At 43.4% G+C, this 19,737-nt stretch overlaps 1 protein-coding gene across 1 annotated transcript in view; it reads right to left on the bottom strand.

Moving 5' to 3' along the window:
* Window positions 1-11,530, bottom strand: part of DNER (delta/notch like EGF repeat containing) — a 382,962-nt gene extending 371,432 nt beyond the window's left edge. The window contains exon 1 of the mRNA XM_018058657.1: window positions 11,116-11,530. Within this exon, the coding sequence (XP_017914146.1) occupies window positions 11,116-11,370 (255 nt within the window). The 5' untranslated portion in view covers window positions 11,371-11,530. The remainder of the gene's footprint in view (window positions 1-11,115) is intronic.

Here is a 19,737-nt window from a genome sequence, read left to right as displayed (position 1 = left end):
TATTAAATTTACTTCTCTCCAGCTGAGAGTTTATTTTAAGCCTCATAGAAATGCTAATATGAGTTCTCATTTCTCTGTCTCACTTATTATTTCTCTCATTATGAAGCTTTTCTACAGAAATAAAAGAATTCCCTTTTGCACAACCAAAAAAAACCCCAATGGCCAGTTTTAAAGAGTGAAAATGAAAATAGAGGACCACAAAAATTCCTGGTCAGGAAAAAAAGGGGTTGTTCTCAAGGGAAAAAGTGCTAAATATATAACATGAAATTAAAGCATAAGGGAAATTTGCATTTTGCTGAATATTAAGATGAGTCTTTTTCTGCCCAAGCCTGGATAGAGAACACTTTTTCAAATCAGACCATTACACCATCAAGAACTTCTAAGAAATACTCTGTTATCCAATAATGCCATTAAGATTAACTTGGTGATTTTAACAAAAGACTAAGAAACCCATGCCAATTATTAAAAGGGAACTTTGCTGAATAGTGCTTTTTTAAAAATGAATGAAGCATCTTAATAAAATGGTTACAGCGTTTCAGCTTCAAAAAAAAAATCAAGACAAATTACAAGTATTTAAATATGATTTAGAAGATCCATGCCAGCCTTTCTTGAAATAGCCATAAACTAGGGCTAGTTATGTTTAATCATACATTCTAAAAAAACAATAGCATCAGTCCTGTCAATATAAATCTTGGCCAAAACAGAATTCTTTAAAAGCAAACTCCTGGTTCAAATTGGGCAGTTCTCAAAATGTTGTACAATATAGTACTGGTTTCAAACATTAGAATTCTAATTAAAACCTACTGACCATGATGAACTTGGATTTATAAATAAGAACAAAAAATGATAAAATTCTAAAGGGCAAAACAATGAGCATAAACAGAATCAAAAGAGAAAAGATAAGTAGAGGAAAATATTAATAACACAAAGGACAAAGGGCTGATTTTCTCATTAACAATGAACTACTGCAGATCAACATTTTTTTTTTTTGGCACACCAGGCAGTAAGCAGGACCTTACTTCCCTGATAAGAGGTTGAACCGATGCCCCCTGCATTGGGCGCATGGAGTCTTAGCCACTGGACCACCAGGGAAGTCCCACAATGGATCAGTTTTAAAAATGAACAACCCAAAAGAAAATCAGGCAGAAATAAAAATAGGCAATTCATTAAAAAAAAAAAAAAGTTTTCTTTCATTGACAATTTTTAAAATGCAAAGAGAACCAGGAAGATACCATGTTTTATCTATTGGTTAACACATAAAAATAAATCAAAATCTGGGATACCAGGATTAACAAAAATATACATGAACAGGCATTCTCAAATGCTGTGCGCAAATGAGCAAAACTGTTCAATCTTTCTGGATGGCAATTTAGCAATACTTATTAAAATGCTTAATATATGTAACTTTTGACATACATATACATATATATACACACACATATGTCATTGCATATAATTATTTACATACATATATAGTCATTGCAACATCATTTATAATGGAAAAATGAAAATAGTGCATTTCAGTAAAAACTGAGTACATAAATATTCACATAATGGAATACTATTCATCCATCAAAAAAGACTGAGCTTGCTTTCTATTTTAAGACATGGTAAGATTTTCACAATAGATTAAGAAAAATATCTGCAGAATAGTATGCACAAGATTATCTCTTCTTTATATAAAATAGCTGCATGGATATATGAGAATTTACATATGCTTCACATATGCATAAATGTACAGAGAGGACAATGTAAAATTACACACCAAAACATGAACAATAATGACTGCAGAGGCGTGAGACCAGCAGAAGAGGTGGGAAAAGGGTAAGATAAGTTTATCAGTGGCCTTATTGCCTATATTTTTACATATTTTTAATGCCGTAACACAGTTTGACAGTTGCCCTTGAAAGGGACCATGAAGATGTAAAACTATGAGCTAAGTTATTATTTTAAATGCAAGCTAACAAAATTGGCCTTGTGTAACTATTTGGCAAGAATTTAAATTGTCATTGAGGAACTCTTCAGAGCAAAGCTGGGAATCAGAGTGGGGATTAGTTAGGATTTTCAGGTAGGGTTGTCAGACTAAGCAAATTAAAACTACAGAACTCCCAGTTAAATTTGAATTTCAGAAGAACAATGTGCAATACGTCGGACACAAAAGAAACAAAATTCATTTTTCTGTGAAATTCAAATTTAACTGAACATCCTGTATTTTATCTGGCACCCCTATTTGGGAGCTCCTTCATGGTCCCAGGGTGGTTCTTGGTACATGCTTTAGTCCATGCCCAGAAGTTCCTTGTGCATTTAACTAGTTTCTTCTTCCTCTGTTCCAGTAGATATTTTATTTTATTGGTGGAAGACTTCTTCAAGAGTCTCTAGGAGAACAAAGACATACAAAAGTTGGACTCTCAAGGCATCGACATACTCTTGAAACCGTCTGTAGGTTCCAGGTTAAGAACCTCAATTTCTATCTAGATGTGACATGCTATCCTGAGTCTTGAATTTCATGTCATCTCAACGAATTTAAAGGACTCACACAACCTGACCCCAAGGCTTACTCTAAAACGACAGTAATCAAGGTCATATAAAACTAGCAGAAGGACAGATATATAGAGTCAATGGAATGGAATAAAATATGCCCACATAAGTACATTCGAATGATTTTCAACAAAGATGCTAAGATAATTCAGCAGAGCGTCTTGTCAACAATTATTTCTGAAACAATTGGATATTCCCATGCCAAAAACAAATAAAAGCTACTCATACACTAAACCACACACCAATACAACTATTATCTCTAAATGGGTCAAAGGCTTAAATGTAACACCTAGAACAATACAAGTCTAGTAGAAAATATAGGAGAAAAATTTTCTGCCCTTGGGTTAATCAAAGATTTCTTACATAGAACAGAAAAAGAAGCACAAATCGAAAAAGGAAAAAAATTATACATTACATTCCATCAGTTCTGAAAACCTGCCCTTCAAAAGACACTGTCAAGAAAATAAGAAGACAAGTCACAGATTAGGAGAAAATATTTGCAAGTCACATACTGACTAAAGGATTTGTACCCAAAATATAGAAGGAATTCTCACGACTCATTTGAACAAATATTTCATCCAGGAAAAGGTATGGATGGCAAACAGCACATTAAAAAATACTCAATATCATCCATTGCTATGAAAATGGAAATTAACACAGCAGTGTGATGCTGCTACACACAGGTATTAGAATAGCTAAAACCTAAAGCACCAATGATACCCAGAACTAATAAGGATGCAAGCAACTGGAGCTCTCACTTAATACAAAGTAACCTGCTGGGAACCAGCTTGGCAACTTCTTGTAAAGTTTAATATGTCCTTACCATGTGACCTGGCAATCCCACTCCTAGGTACTTAGCAAAGAGAAATGAAAACATGCCCACTTAAATGTAGATGAATGTTTACAGCAGCTTTATTCATAATCACCAAAAACTGGAAACAACCAGAAAGTCGTCAACCAGTGAAAGCGTAAATTAAACAGTGGTGTATCCATACAGTGGGATACTACTTAGCAGTAAATAGAAAAACTATTGATTCATAGAACCTCAGAAGCCTTACACCAAGCAGAAGCGGCACGCCTATTGTGTGATTTAATTTATACGATGTTCTGGAAGCCGCAGAACTCTAAGGACAGACATCAGATCAGTGGAGGCTGGGGCTGGGGAGAGGGTTCACCACAAAGGGGCAAGCTGAAATTTATGAAGGTAATGAGCTAGTCTATATCCTGATTATGGAAACAGCTACACAACTATACTTCAAAAATCATAAAACTGAATGCTTAAAAGGGTGAATTTTACTGTATGCAAATTATACCTTAATTTTTTTAATAGAGTCTGAAAACCCTGCGTGTAAGGAATAATCAGGAAGATAAGTTTAAAGTTAGAGAGTTTGGTTTTCTTTTCATATTCCTATATCTTCCCTTTCTTGGGTAGTATATGGAAGATATACTTAGCATTTTCTTATATTAATACACTTCACTTTGCTTAAAAATTAAGGATGCTGTGGGAGAGACACTGATACAGCCTTAGGGTTGGACCCTAGAGCCTGGCTACAAACCCCCTGAGAAGAAAAACTGTGGAAGGACTTGGCAAGGGGGACCAGGACCAGTCTTTAGCTCAGTCAAATAAAGATGGAAAAGTAAATTCTTTTCACCAACGTTTATGAAAATAGTCAGTCAACCTCTCCCTATGTCATGGGCCAGATAAATATTTTCAGCTTTGTAATCCATCTTGTTTGTTGCAACTAGTCCACTCCGCTGTACTTAAATGAATGGACAGTACTTAAACCAATGGGCGTGGCTGTGTTCCACAAAGCCTGACGGATACTGAAAATGGAATTTCATATCATTTTCATGCATCCCCAAACCTTATTCTTATTTTTGTTTCCAATCATTTTAAAATGTTAAAACCATTCTTGGCAGGGGGCCTGTCTGCTGTAGGATGCCTAGTGCTCCTGGAGTCCTGAAGCCAGCAGTCCTGTCTGGGGTCCTGTTCTGCCCTCACTCACCCTGGGGAGCATCAGTGGCTGACTTAGAGAAGCCCCTCCTCTTAAAGACAACGGCACTCCGACTCACATTGTGATTGTTGACCAAAGATAGGTCAGTGTTCACATGAAGCAATGAATGATTCCATGAAAGGCTAGCTCAGGCCACATTGTTCTCTGTTGTTTGGCACCTACCTGGTAAGGGGGCTACAGAGGAGAAACTAACAAAAGTGAACGCAGCGGGGAGTCAGCACCAAAATCGGAGCTTTCTAGTATCTGATATATCACAGCCGAAGAAAAGAATCTCTACTGGCGGAATTTTAGTCCTTTTGGAAATCAGGTAGAAATATATATATATAATATATAAATTATATATACATATATTATATTAAATATATATATCTCTCCAAGGGAAAAGCATGAAATAAACAAGATTCCTCTTACAGATACACACAATGGCTACTAGCTCTTAATAGGTGTCTCCTCTGGGCCAGTCATTGGGCTGGATACTTTTCTAATCCACAACAAATCTCAAGGTTGGCACTGGGATCCCATTTTCACAAAAGAGAAAAATCAAGCTGCAGAAAAATGAATTACTTATCCGAGGACCTTCAGAGTCCACCCTAGGTCTGATTCCCTCGCCTGGACTCTTAACAATCCAGCACATGCCAGCTTCTTGGAGACTTCAAGTCCACTCTAAGATGCAAAATCTTTGCCATTGGAGGAAAGCATGAGCCAGAAATTCCAGGCCATCTGAAGCTAGGGGCTTTTGGATGAGAAGGTCCAAGAGCAGGTTGGGATTTGTACTCTTTTTCCCTGCCACATGCCGCAAGCAGGGCAGGCTGCAGGGGAGATGTCCAGAGTCTAGAGGGGGCTTCTCAGCCCTGGTCCTACAGTGGAATTGCTTGGAAGACATTTTAAAATCCCAGGTGCCCAGACCCTACCAATTAAATCACAACCTGGGGGTGAGAGTAGAGGGATCCAGGCACTCACTGATGTTAAAGCTCCCAAGTAACTCTAACATGCAGCCAGGGTTGAACACCAGTGTAAATAAAGAAGGAAGGAGGAAATACAAAGAAAGTCTAGGGACCTCCCTGGCAGTCCAGTGGTTAAGACGTCGCCTTCCAATGCAGGGGGTGCGTGTTCGATCCCTGGTTAGGGAACTAAGATCCCACATTCCTTGTGGCCAAAAAATTCAAAATATAAAACACTGCAACAAATTGTATGTAAAATATTGTAACAAATTCAATAAACACTATAAAAAATGGCTCACATGGAAAAAAATGATAAAATAAAATTTCTCTTTAAAAAAAGCTTTTTAAAAAATTCTATCCACAAACTTTACTGTGCTGTTGGACTTTCTGTTTGGGGGCAAATTTCGGACGTTCCTGGCTCTGGGTTAGGCAGCACTGACCTATCACTGACCACAGCCGTCTCCTGAATCAGTAAGATCTAAAAATATAACTCAGCCATTCCGTTTTCTGACTCAAATACCCTTCAGCTTCAGATAGGTTTTCTTTCCTGTTTGATGCCTGAAATGAGGGCATAAACAAAAGCACTTTGGATGGTACTATGTCACATGAGAAGCTTAAGCAAAGAAGCTAAAGACAGAAATGCGTCTTTGTCAGGTGGCCAAGCTGAGAAAAATGATGTTTCCTAAGAATGCACCAGATAGACCAAATAAGAAATCACTCCATTTTCATAATGCCAAGAAAAACAACTGTTTCTTTCCCTTCTTAAAATCGCTCAAAGGATTTAGATGAGCTTTATCTGTTTGTTTCAAAAGAAAACTTGAAGTCACTGAGAATTTTCTGAGAAATTGTCTCTTTCATAATAAAAAGAACCAAACATTTATCAAATTTTCAGCACAATGAATTTTTTCATTTTAAAAACTGAGGTTGTAGTATAACTCATCCTAGTAGGGAGAAAAAGTTGTCTGTTGCTTGAAGGGAAACAATCACAGACACCAAATAGACTAGTGTAATCATGTTTTATATGAGAAACATAATCTTTCTCTTAGCAGTATACCTTGTATTTATGCAACATTTTACTTTTTTTCTCAAAAAATTTTGAAATAATTCTCCCATACATCTTTATATTTATTGAAAAAAAATTCACAATTTCCCATTTATTAACTGTACCTTTTCTAAAAAAGAAAATAAGACAAGCATTACTAGCCCATTTTGGAGATATGAACACTGAACTTCGGAGATGTTCAATTTCTCTCACAAGTTCACAACACATGAATACCTATAGAAAAGTCAGAGGAAGGAGCAATGTCTCTTGACAGCTAACATAGAACATTTTGTACAATCACAATGTGAACTGGCGCGTGTGCATACATGTGTGTGAATCTGTGCAAAAATTCAGTAGAGAAGGCTGATGCTGTGCAAAGTGCTAGAATCCCTTGTTGTTTTTTGTTAGCAAACTTCAATCAAAAATTCATCAGAAGCAGAACCATTATTTCAAGTTAGTGCGTTTAATCAAAGAGAGGATTATAGAATCAGCTTAGTGGGTAAAACTGCATAAAAAGCAACTCCAAAAACTCCTTTTTCCTCCAAGGGAAGAAATTGACACATTTTCATTTTAATCCCAAAGGGTAAGATTCCCAGGGAACATGACAAGAAAAAACAAACAGGTGTCTGCCTGTTTGAATATTTGGCAAAGAATCATTTCATTAAAATAAAAGAGCTTTCCAAACAAAATAACACAAATTTAAATAATCCTTACATGTGAAGGAAGGCTCAGCGGAAGGGAGGCATTCCTGCACCACTCATCGAAAAGAAAATTTGGCCCAGCAGCTGCCACCTCTGATACCTGCCTGCTTCCCCAAATGAACCAGGAAGGCAAGAACAGCAGCTTCAATAATTATTTTTTAATTTGAAGTTTTTTTCGAATCCATCAGAAATACTTAGGTGTCTTTTATGTGGTATCCATATGCTTTCATGACAGCAAAAAATAACTTCAGCCAGGCAGGACCTATGATTCTAACTCTGCAGGAAGGTCCTGCTTGGTAGGCAGCACAAGGAGAATTTTCTGTGTCTTTATCAGTCCTGAAGCTTTTCGTTCCAGCTGGGAACAGCCATCTGAACTGTGTTTCAGAGCAAAACAGGATGTTTTAGAGGAAAGCCAGACTCAGAAATCACTCCATCCCCTCTTCACTGATAAGACTCAAAGAGGTTATGGTGCTAATTTAAGGTCACATAGCTAAAAATAACAGGGACAAGACTGGACTTTCATCTTGGCATCCTTCAGACTCTACAGCTCTATTAATAACATCAAGCCAGCCACCTGGCTCAAATCCTACACTGACTAGCAGGGTGACCTTGGGGCGGTCATTTGACTTTTCTGCACTTCATCTGAATAATGAGGATGGTTCCAGCACCTAGCTCACGGGACACTAGGAGAACTCGGGAGCTGTATCTGTAAAGCCCCTGGAATAGCACTGGCACATAGCAAGAACTTGAGAAAAGAGTTAGCAATCGTCATCATCGTCACCACGTCTCTGTAGGTTGGATTTCCATACACATCTTTAGAATCCATTGGATCCTTAGGGTTTCATACTTTTCAGTCTGTTCTGACACTTTAAAAAACATGTATCTTAAGATGTATCGCAAGTCTGGACAGGGTCTTGCATGGCTTGAACCTCTAGCCAGTACCAATGGAAAGAGCAGCTAGGCCATCTTATTAGCTTGCCTCCATGTGGGCAGAAGGGGAAGAGGGGCAGATGACGCTTGACAGCAATCAAATATCAAAAAAACAGAATCAGACCATTCATCACCAACCCTATGAGGCAGATCCCATCCTCAAAGACGAGGAACCTGAGACGTGGCTTAGATTGCCTGTAACAGGAGGTTCAGTGGGGGCGGCTCAGCTTCAAACCCACAGATTCTCCTTCACATTATTCACACCACTTCCCAGAGCCTGGGTACTTCCGTCACCAGCTGATCCCGGAAGCACTGCCTGGAGCCATTGCCTTGCCCGAACATCAGCCAAGTGACCACACAGAAGTTGAAGACAGCCTTACTCCATTTTAAGCCCAATTAGTGGTTCATGGCTTTCTTAACCTTGCAACACATACCCAAAATAGAAGGAGAGGGAGGAGGGAGAGGAGAAGAGAAAGAAAGGAAGGAAGGAAGAGAGGGAGGAGGCAGGGAGGAAGGGAATCTCAGAGTTACGTTCGGTGTTTCCATTGCTGACATGATTGTCTCTGTAGCTGGGGGAGGGGTGACACTCGCTGTCTAAAGAATTCTCTTCACGTACAGGTAGAATTCCATATTCAATTTATCCAGCAAGCATGCCCGTCTGTTTCAGCAACCATATGGTCTGCAACCGCTAACATCCATTTCCCTATCTGTAATTGAGTATGTGTAAGGGGCTTTTTCCTCTGTTTAACGTCGCTATTCAGATTGCCTTTTTCCTCCCTCAATAGAAAATGAGTCTCGAGTGTTACTGCAAGATAATGAAAGATTCAGTTAGAATTAACAGGAATCCATTTGTTATGGGTTTATAAGAGTCCGAATCATCTCAGTTAAGTTCTCCTGGGTAACCAAGTCAGATCAGGTTCCAAATTTGCTAAGCTTTCCTGTTAGAATTACAGTAACTCCAGCTCTCTTCAACTCAGAGCTCTGGACACCCAGTACAGCTTCTCCTCACATTCACACAGCTAAGAACTTCTCAGATCAGAGCTAGAGATCTGACTGTTTTGACCAACTGTTCTGTAATATTTGTGCATCAGTTCATGACTCGTCTCTGAATAAACACAATCTATGTCAAACCCCACTTTAGGACAAAAAATATTTATGCTTCTCTGTGAATCATCTTTAGGAAGAACTAAAGAGGTTTTTCTCTCTCTTAAAGATTTCTTATATTTTTAGAGTTACCAAAAGAATAAGTCCCAGAGTTGGGTTAAATTCCCTACGTTCAGTCTCTTCCCATATACTTAAACTGATGTGCACTCTAACCTACCTTCTCCTGTGCATCGCTACTACACTCTGAGTCCAAATCAACTATTTCTTTCAAGGACAGATTGCAGACATGGAAATGTGAGAGTGGCTTGATGGAAGCAATTAGGCAACTCATTTCTCCAGTAAACACCACACACATCATCAATCAACAGGGGAGATCAGTGAGCAGGATTTCATCCTAATGGCTCATATGGCTCCAACTGGCATCTCCCCAGAGAGTCCTCATTCCCCAAATTTATTCCCAGGTTCATTCACACACTCATCATTATCCCCTCTTCATCCTGTCCTCATCTCATCAGCTCATTGGAACCAGCTAACAAAGAGGAGCACAAAACTGGAAAGATAGGGTCAGCTTGACAATTTGCTACTACCCAGAAGGAAAAAAAAAAAAAATTCTAGAAAATAGCAAAAATTGTCTGTCAAGGTCAAGCCTCTCAGTCCTGTTCACCTCTAACTAAAAAATATTAAAGCTTAACCCACCCTATCCTATCAAACCACATCATACCACATGTGGCCTCTTCACCACAGGAATAAAAGTGCATCTAAGCATTCTCAAAGTAACTTTTGGGGCATTCTATCAGATTTACATGAAATAAACTCCTCCCCTCCAAATGGAGGGAAGAAAGCACTTGATTCCAATTATGTTCCACGTTCACTTGGTTTAATTTCATCATTTCAGATAAATCCACTCTTTGCCCCTACCTTGGAACCAAGACATGGGGGTTTTCTACCTGCACACCCAGGGCTGCCAAGTCACCTACTGAAAACGTTGGTGTGAAGAGTTCAGTAGGTTTCACGGAGCTTTTAACATTCTTTAAACCAGCCTCGTTTATTATCTGCCAAATTCTTCTCGAAATCCCAAACCCACAGGCAGTAGCTGGCCATCTCCCATCCCTCGCCTGGCCCCATGCTTCCTCGAAGCTTCCCTAAGCCTGGCTGCCTGCCCTAAACGTGCGCCTCCAGGAGAGTCGGCCGGGAAGGCTGCGCACCAAGCCCCACTCGCCACGTCCCCTCGAGTGTTTCCTACGGCTCTAGCACTTCCTCCTGAGCTCAGAAAGGGCTGGCCGCGGGGAGGCAGCTGACCTCTCGATCTCCAGCTGCCTTGTCAGAGCCCCCAAGGGGATTGCAAAGGAAAGGAAATGCCCGACCACCGGGCATGGAGCCTGCCACTCCCTGGCGGTCTTACAGCTCATCCTCAGGTCCAGCGGGACAAAGAGTAGGGGTCACCTAGACACAAACATCCCGCCAGGGTCGCTCGCAGGCTGGCCCTTCTTTGCTGCCAGGGCGGGCACCAAGACCCGGCTCTAGCGGAGGGTGGCTCGGCCCGGGCGAGAGGGGCACGCCACTTGGCGGCTCATGGTCGTTCCAGAAGTATGAGGGCCAGGGTAGCCACCAGGCCCTGGAACGGAGCGCCCCGAGAGCCCTGGGCTGGCACGGCCGGAGAACCAGGATAGGCAGAGAAGAGACACTTGCAAGGTCGGCCAGGGGTCCGCGTCCACGCGAGCCAAGAGGCCACTTCCATCGCCCACCCCGAAAAGGGAGAAGCTTGGGTCAGGCCCCTGGAGCCCCGCACTGGACAGCGCGCAGTGGCCCGCGCCGCGCCCGCCGCGCCCGCCGCGTCCACTCACCTGGCAGTTGGTGCCAGAGACCCCAGCGGGGCAGGTGCAGCTGTAGCTGGGCTCGCCGGCGGCGGCCGGGGACTGAGGGTCGGGCGCAGGGAGCTGGGAGCACACACCCCCGTTCTGGCAGGGCTGCGCGCTGCATGGCCCCGGCACGGGCAGGGGCGCAGCGGGCACCGGGCTGCCCAGGCAGCCGCTGCGGGGCCCCGCGCCGAGTAGCAGCAGAAGCAGCAGGGCGGGTGCCGGGGTGCGGCGGGGCGGCATGGCCGACGGAGAGGGCGAGGGAGCGGGAGCTGCGGCGGCGGCGGCGCTGGCGGCTCTGCTAGCGGCGAGAATACAGCTCGGTCCGGCCGGGCGCCTCCTGCAGATGCGGGATGAGCGGTTCCCGGGGCAACGGCGGGCGGGGCCTGTGGGCGGGGCCAGCGGGGGCGGGGCTCCGGGCGGGAAGGGGAGGGAGGGAGGTGGGTATCCTTTCCCCCAGACCAGGAGTTGGGGCAGGCGGAGCAGAGAGGCCGACAGGGGGCCCCCAGCCACGAGGGATGCGGTCAGAGTCGGGGGTGTGTCCAAAAGCGGCTCTAGGGGACAGCGGTGGTGATGCGGGCCTGGCGGGGAGCTCGGAGGGGCTCGGGAAGGAAAGAGGGGCGGACGGGGTCAATGCCAGCGCGGGGAGGACTTTACGGGCTTCCAGGTGCCGAGCAGCGCGGGCCCGCCGCGGGGCGAGCAGGTGCCGGACTGTGAGCAGGTGCCGGACTGTCCGCAGCCGCCCGCGGCCCCTCCGCGCGGAATCTGCGAGGCCGTAGCGGGGACCGGCCTTACCTCGTTCTCGGGACTCCTTCTCCACCCCACCGCCCGCCACAACACTCCCCCCGACACACACAGCCCTCCCCGCGCTGCCTCCCAACCCCGGCGCCCCGACACCCGCAGATCGGCGGGGCTGGTTAGGAAGTGACCTTGCGTTCTGCGCAGCGCTCCCCGGGGCCCCTGTCCTTGGTGCTGACCGAGAGCCTTCCCTTTGCCGAGGGCGGAGCCGGCCGCGCCTCTCGGAATGTCTGGCTGTGGAGTGGGAGAGCTGAAAGAGGCCTCGGGATCAGGGTGTCCAATCCTGCCTTTGAACCGAGGAGGAAACTGAGGCCTAGTCGGGCTGGACTAGACCCCAGTGGGTCACTTGACTCCCAGCCCAGGACACGGTCGGTTTTCTGAAAGAGCAGTTCAGAAGTGCAGGTTCGCAAAGGTTCTGCCAGGGTTTACTATAGAGCCCTGAGTAAAGGGAATGTTCCTCCCGACCTACTTGGGTAGGGGGGACGGAGAGGGGAGGGGGAGGCTCCTCTAAACGTCCGAGTTAGGCTGACTCGTGCTTTGACCGCTGGGCGGTCAGGATCCGCCGAGGAGATGAAGCCCACCTTGTCTCCCCATCTGACCTTTCACAACCTCTGCTACGGATGGGCTCCCAGGAGCTAGTCACCTTGTCTTTAAGGTGGCCGTGTGAGAAAAGAAAATGGGACCCTCTTGGATTAACAGGATTGCCCGAACTGAATTAACAGTTCGGGTAAATTTTCTAGACCACACAAATAAAGTTTTACAAAAGCTGAGCAAGTAAGAAAGTAGAGATGACGCATGAACCCAGCATGAAGGTTCCACAGATGAGCAGCCAGGGGCTGATAAAAGTCTCCAGTGAAAACAGAAGCCAGACTGCCCGGCCTCTCCCCAACTCGCTCAGACACAGGAGCAAGTGTCAGGCGGTTGTGCTTTAGAAGATGTCTAAAATCCATGTGGCCATTACAAAACAAATCAGTGAAACCCAGACTAATCTGCCTGCAGCTGGAGAACTCACACCTCCAAGTGGACCCAAACAGTTATTACATTTCCCTCACACCTGCTGTCTTCTAGCCCAGACCTCCTGTTTAAAAAAAAAAAATCTAAATTTTGTGCCGCACCAGCACCCTCTGCTGGTACTCCTTTCGTCATTCAGGTGTTTCTGTGCCGGTGGAGTGCCGCGTTCTTTCCTGAAACTAACTCTTAACCTTAAATTCTGGAATAATGAACTAGCGCTGCTCATTCCCTTCCATCAACACACACACACACACACACAATGAAGTGTAAGGTTGTGAGCTAATTAAAATCACACTCTAGTTTGCTATATTTTTGCCTAACCAACTCTCTCGGGGATGAATTTCATATCACTTTGAACTATGAAAGAAGTAACTGGTTTTATTTTCTGGGTGCTGATTTCTGAATTTTCAAGCTAACACTGAACTTTTATAAAAATACATTCTCTCTGTCTTTATCTTTAAAAGGCATATTATGAAAGAGACAGTACAAGACCATTTTTATCCAAGTTAAAAAAGACTAAATCCAGGCCTCTTGATTGTAAGAGGAACTATGCAATTATTTCTGGACAGTAAAACATGGTATTATGTGCCCTGGCTGCAAAACATCCACACACTAAATACCATGCAAGTGTTCACTGTTATTATTGCTGTTGTCTCTCGTGGAGAAATGGGTCTTTTCTTTGGTTCTGAAGGTTGATTTGGTGTTTGGCTAACAGTTTCCACCCATTGGCAAGACCTCTAAATACCTAACCGAAAAGCCCAACTAATATATTACTATGTCTTATCAACATAGTCATCAAAACAATGCTGATTCTATGTTTAAACAAAAGCTCAAAGTTCAATTATCCAGACCTTTGGTTCATATTATTCCAAACTTAAAAACATCTAATCTTCTCACTAGCTCACCTTATTTCCTTTTTTGATAGAGATCCTACTTTAATAAGTCAAAGGCAAAATACCCAGATAACATCTAGGTTTCAGCAAACCATGTGATAGAATTTCCCAAGATCCTCTCATGGAGAATGTGGATATGAAACCATTGAACAACTGTAGTCTGAACATACTAGTCAGCAAATCACTACCAGGCTAGAGGAAGTTTTTAGGGAAATGCCATAGACTCTCAAAATTTGGCAACTAATACAATCCATATCAGAATCAAGATATAAAAATATTTCAACCAGTTAAAATACTGAACTAAAATAAAGAAAAGGAATATTAATGAATGACTGTGTGTTTGGCCTTAACTGCTATTTGCCAATACTTTTACCTCTATGCTTTCCAAGAACTTCTTTGTAGGGTTGTACTTTTCAGACCTCTTGCAGTTAGGTATAATCACATGACTTGTCTTGGCCAATGAAATGTGAGGGAAAATAGCACACACCACTTCCAGATGGAAGCCTTTAAAATCCAGTGGAAATTCCCTGGCATCCAGTGGTTAAGACTTGGTGCTTCTACTTCAGGGGATCCAGGTTCAATCCCTGATAAGGGAACTAACATCCTACAAACTGACACGCGGCCAAAACTAAAATAAAATCCAGTGCATGACTTGTAACCATGGTGACCCTTAAGATTCTGAAAGTTGGAGACTATGTCCCTGAGCAGGGGCAAACGTGGTGAAGTGATGGGAACCTGCAATAGACATTGTGATGTAAGACATAAGCCATTGTAGTGTTAAGCCCCTCAGTCCCAGTGATGTTAAATAACTCCAGACCACACACAAGAAAATGTCAAGGCAGGACTGACTGTTCCCAGTCGGGCCATGCAGCTCAACCAACTATCTTCAGTGTGATCTTTCTGCAAGATAAAAGGCTGCATCCAGTTATGGATTCCAAGGTCTCTGAATTTGATGGAACAGAGACATTTTTAAGAAACAGTTTGGCTCATTTCTTTTCCAGAGTGATAGCTCAACTCAATATACTTCCGATGTTACAAGAATGTTACAAACCCATGCACGCATGATTCTTTTTATTTTTTGCCTTTTGTCACAACAGGAGAAACACATCTTCCCAGGCCAGCCCAGGTTCCTAGGCAGCCATTTGAGGATCGCTTGCCTCAGTGAGAACAACACTCATTGTAATAGTGAGGTTCCCAGGTTCCAAACTCCAGAGCATCCTGTGGGAATGCTAACCTGACATATGGTGTGATGGTCCATAGACTCAGAATCTTGTATTTAGAACAATCTGCAAAGGTTACCTGGTATGACCTCCCAGGGTTTGAACTAAGGTCCAAGCAGGAACACTTATGTGAGGTGGTATATCACCTTCAGCTCACCTGGAGCTCCACAGGCACTAACATACAGGCATAGCTCATTTCATGAGTAAGTAAAGCACTTTGCTTTACTGTGCTTCACAGATACTGCATTTTTTACAAATTGAAGGTTTGTAGCAACTCTGCTTCAAAAAAGTCAATTAGCATCATCATTTTTCTAACACATTTGCTCACTTTCTGTCCTTGTCACACTTTGGTAATTCTTGCAATATTTCAAACTTTTTCATCATTGTTGTGTTTGTTATGGCGATCTGTGATCAGTGATCTTTGATGTTATTACTATGACTCACCGAAAGCTCAGATGATATTTAGAATTTTCTAGCAGCAAAGTATTTTTAATTAATGTATAGATGTTTTTCTTAGTCATTATGCTATTATACACAACAGACTACAGTATAGTGTAACCATAACCTTTATATGCAGTAGGAAACCAAAAAATTCCTGTGACTTACTTTATTGTGATATTCACTTTATTGTGGTGCTCTGAAATGGACCCTCAGTAGCTCCAAGGTGTGCCCACATGCATCTGTTAATGATTAAGCATATGCCACCTCATTCAAGGAACTGAAGTTTTCCGCAGTCATCAGCAAGTTGGACCCTATGCTTCTCTCTGCACCCAGAGTTGCCTGTCGATGGTGACGTCATTACTGCTGCCTCTTTCCACTTTCAGTTACTCGCTAAGGTTACACAGTATATTCTTGCCCCCTGCAGAGGGTGGGCCTGGATGCTGGATTGAACCTGGAGTCAGCTTGAAAGAAAAAGTCAGCCCCACAACCCAGACAGGGGACACATTGCCTGGTGTCAATGTTCTGCCATAGAGAACAGCACCAAACTGCCTACTCCGACCAGAACAGTAGTATCAAGACCCACAATGATGCCGAGCAAATTAGGCTCTTTGACCTTCAGATGCCACGTAATATGGAGACAGAAATACCTTTGTTGGAGGAGGTCAGTAAGAGGATGTGACGCTGATTGAGCAGAACAGGGCAATGGCTCCTTACTCCCTCCTATCCTTGAAGTATATTTCCCCACACACCCACAGGAAGCCATAAAGTCTCAAAGACAGAGACTTGAGAGAGGAAAGTGCTGTTGAGATCATCTGGACCAAATATGAGACTGAACTGAGTTAAGGCCTCTGTATCAACTTGGAAGATTCTAGAGGTAGGTGCATGGATCTACTTGGTCTTGCAGTGCCCAAGACATGCCTCATATGTACCTTCTCTTGCTTATTAATGTTGCCATTGGCCAATCCAGAGTGGTCAGCTTCCACTCCTTTCTCTGCTTTGCCTTGCCCTCTGGGTTATAGGGCCAGTTTCACATTTCACCCAAGAAGTCCCTGATATTTTGAACCAATATTATACTTTATAAAGATGTTGGGAGAATTAAATGGGATGATAAGAGCCATTAATGTGGTCAGTTCAGTTCAGTCACTCAGTCATGTCCAATTCTTTGTGACCCCTTGGACTGTAGCATGCCAGACTTCCCTGTCCATCGCCAACTTCTGTTAATATGGTACCATTAATATGGTAATGAGCATTAATATGAGTATATTTCACATATTATCCCTTTGAATCCTAATGCTAGCACAATGAGGTACAAACCAGGATTTGTGCCCAATTTTAAAAGGACAAAATTGAGGGGCAATGAGATTAAGTAAAAGATCTAAAGACTTCTGCCCAGGGGTCAGCACATGAGTTCGGTGCTGATTAGGGCCAACTCTTCCTCGTGGTCGTGTCCAGGTGGACAAGCTCAGCTTCTTCACTGACCAGTGCAAGCCTTTCAGAAAACTTGATGAGAAAGCCTCACTGCACTAGGACCAGAAGATTTAGAAAACGATCTAAAGTCATGCAACAAGTAGAGTGGCCAGGACTCACAGAGAGGATTCTGGCTGAAGAGCCTGCACTTTGCACTCTGCATCTGTTATATGAATCTCCTGCAATGCAGGTCTGATACAGGGGAGATACTGCCATATAAATATATATTTGCCTGTGTGTGTGTGTGTGTATGCTGTGCTATGCAAGTCATTCAGTCGTGTCCGACTCTTTGTGACCCCATGGACTATAGCCTGCCAGGCTCCTCTGTCTATGGAATTCTCCAGGCCAGAATACTAGAGTGGGTAGCCGTTCCCTTCTCCAGGGGGTCTTCCCAACCCAGGGATCAAACCCAGGTCCCCTGCATTGCAGGTAGATTCTTTACTGTCTGAGCCACCAGGGAAGCCCATAAACACACACACACACACACACACACACACACACACACACACACACACACACACACACGGTATATGGGCTTCCCAGGTGGTGCAGTGGTAAAGAATATGCCTCCCAATGCAGGAGATTCAAGAGATGCGGGTTCCATCCCTGGGTCAGGATCCCCTGAAGGAAGAAATGGCAACCCATTCCAGTATTCTTGGCTGAGAAATCCTATGGACAGAGGAGCCTGATGGGCCACAGTCCATGGGGTTGCAAACAGTCAGACACGACTGAGTGACTGAGCACACACACAAACATATATGGTATATATGTATGTACACATGTATATATGCGTGCATCTGTGATGTGCGTGCATCATATCTCTATATCATGCATGTTTCATATATGGATGTGCATGCATGCTAAGTCACTTCAGTAGTGTCTGACTCTGTGGCCCCACGGACTGTAGCCCAGCGGGTTCCTCCATCCATGGGATTCTCCAGGCAAGAACACTGGCGTGGATTGCCATTTCCTCTTCCAGGGGATCTTCCCAACCCAGGAATCAAGCCCACGTCTTTTAAGTCTCCTTCATTGGCAGGCGAGTTCTTTACCACTGTCACCAGCTGGGAAGCGCTCATGTATGGATATTCAATGTGTATTAAGTATGCGATGTCATGTGTCTATGATGTATGTACTGTATGTATGTATCGTGTATACGTATGAGTGAACATGTAATATGTGCACAGTGACTGCTGGGCTTTGGTTATTGTTGGCGGAGGCTCCGGAAGGTTTAGTCTGTTGCTCACTTGCGTTCCTTGTAAGATGCACTACTGCTCCTGCCTTGCAGAGTCATAGGCTGTGAAAGTGGGATGGGACTTTGACCATCTTTTCTGAGGAGTAAGATGAGACACTGAGGACATGAACCACTGCTCCAGACTGGGCAGCGCAGAGCCCGAGCGAGACCCCAGTCCTCTGCGCTCCGCGGCATATGCTCCTGCAGTAAGGCTCCTTCTGCCTTTCCTCCACTCTCAGTATTTCCTGCTTAAATGTGTGAAAGCAAAAGTCACTCAGTCGTGTCTGACTCTCTTGTGACCTCATGGACTGTAGCCTGCTAGGCTCTGCTGTCCTCGGGATTTCCCAGACAAAAATACTGGAGTGGGTTGCCATTTCCTTCTCTCAGGGATCTTCCCGATCCAGGGATCGAGCCTGGGTCTCCCGCACTGTGGGCCGATTCTTTACCTTTAGAGCCACCAGGGAACCCCACTTAAGAGGCAATCAAATCAAAAGGCAATGTAAAAATGTACTACTAACTACATGGGAGTTTTAAGTGTCCTTGAAGAGTCTTCACAAAGGGTAAGTATGATTTGCGTACATTCCAGTCATAAGTACCAGAACCACTTCTTACTCTTTTAATTAGTAGCACCTTTTTTTGTAATTAGTCATTGAAGTGTTTTAGCATATGTGCTGTGTGCTTATTCGCTCAGTTGTGTCCGACTCTTTGTGACCCCATGGATTGTAGCCCACCAGGCTCCTCTGTCCATGAGGATTCTCCAGGCAAGAATACAGGAGTGGGTTGCCATGTCCTTCTCCAGTGGATCTTCCCAACCCAGAGATCAAACCCAGGTCTTCCATATTACAGGGAGATTCTTTACCATCTGAGCCACCAGAGAAGCCCATTTTAGCATATATATCCAGGTTATTTCACTCTGAATTATCAGTGAACAATTCCTAAATGCCATGTTTAAGATATGCTCACATTTACTTTCTTCCCACTAGACTTGTCCTGATTTGAATTCAACCACTATTCTAGCAGCTGTTTAAAACAGTTTTAATTTCTTTTACATTATTACTCTAATATTGATTTGATCTAGGGCAAGTTTAAATGAGAAGTCTTGAGTGAAAACACAGCAAGGAAGCATATCTTTCCTCTATAAATATTTCATAAAGCACTTCAACTACCACCAAATGGAAATCAGATCTTTTCTCAAAGACCCCTGAGAACATGAGAATTATGTTAAACTCAATAATTGTTTTTAGTTTCAACTTGCTGTTATTATGACAAATGTACCATACTGGAAGACAGGACTGTTTTCAAGAAGGAATCCACATCTACTGGCTTGAAAATCAGGAGGTTCAATTCCAAACCTCCCCTTTGCTCCTAAATTCACTCCAGGACCATGAAATAGAACGCCATGATATAGCTCTAATGCATTCCCCCATGGCAATGCCCACATTGGCTTTGCTGACATAAAAAAAACACTTCATATTTTCAGTTCCATATGGAAGATTCTTTTCTTAATGACTTAAACAAATTAGGAGAAAATGTGTAGGATTCCCTGTTT

Source organism: Capra hircus, chromosome 2, assembly GCF_001704415.2.
Source record: "Capra hircus breed San Clemente chromosome 2, ASM170441v1, whole genome shotgun sequence".
NCBI classification, from domain to species: Eukaryota; Metazoa; Chordata; class Mammalia; order Artiodactyla; family Bovidae; genus Capra; species Capra hircus.
Note: the sequence above shows the minus strand (reverse complement) of the source record. Positions and strands in the feature narration are given on the sequence as shown.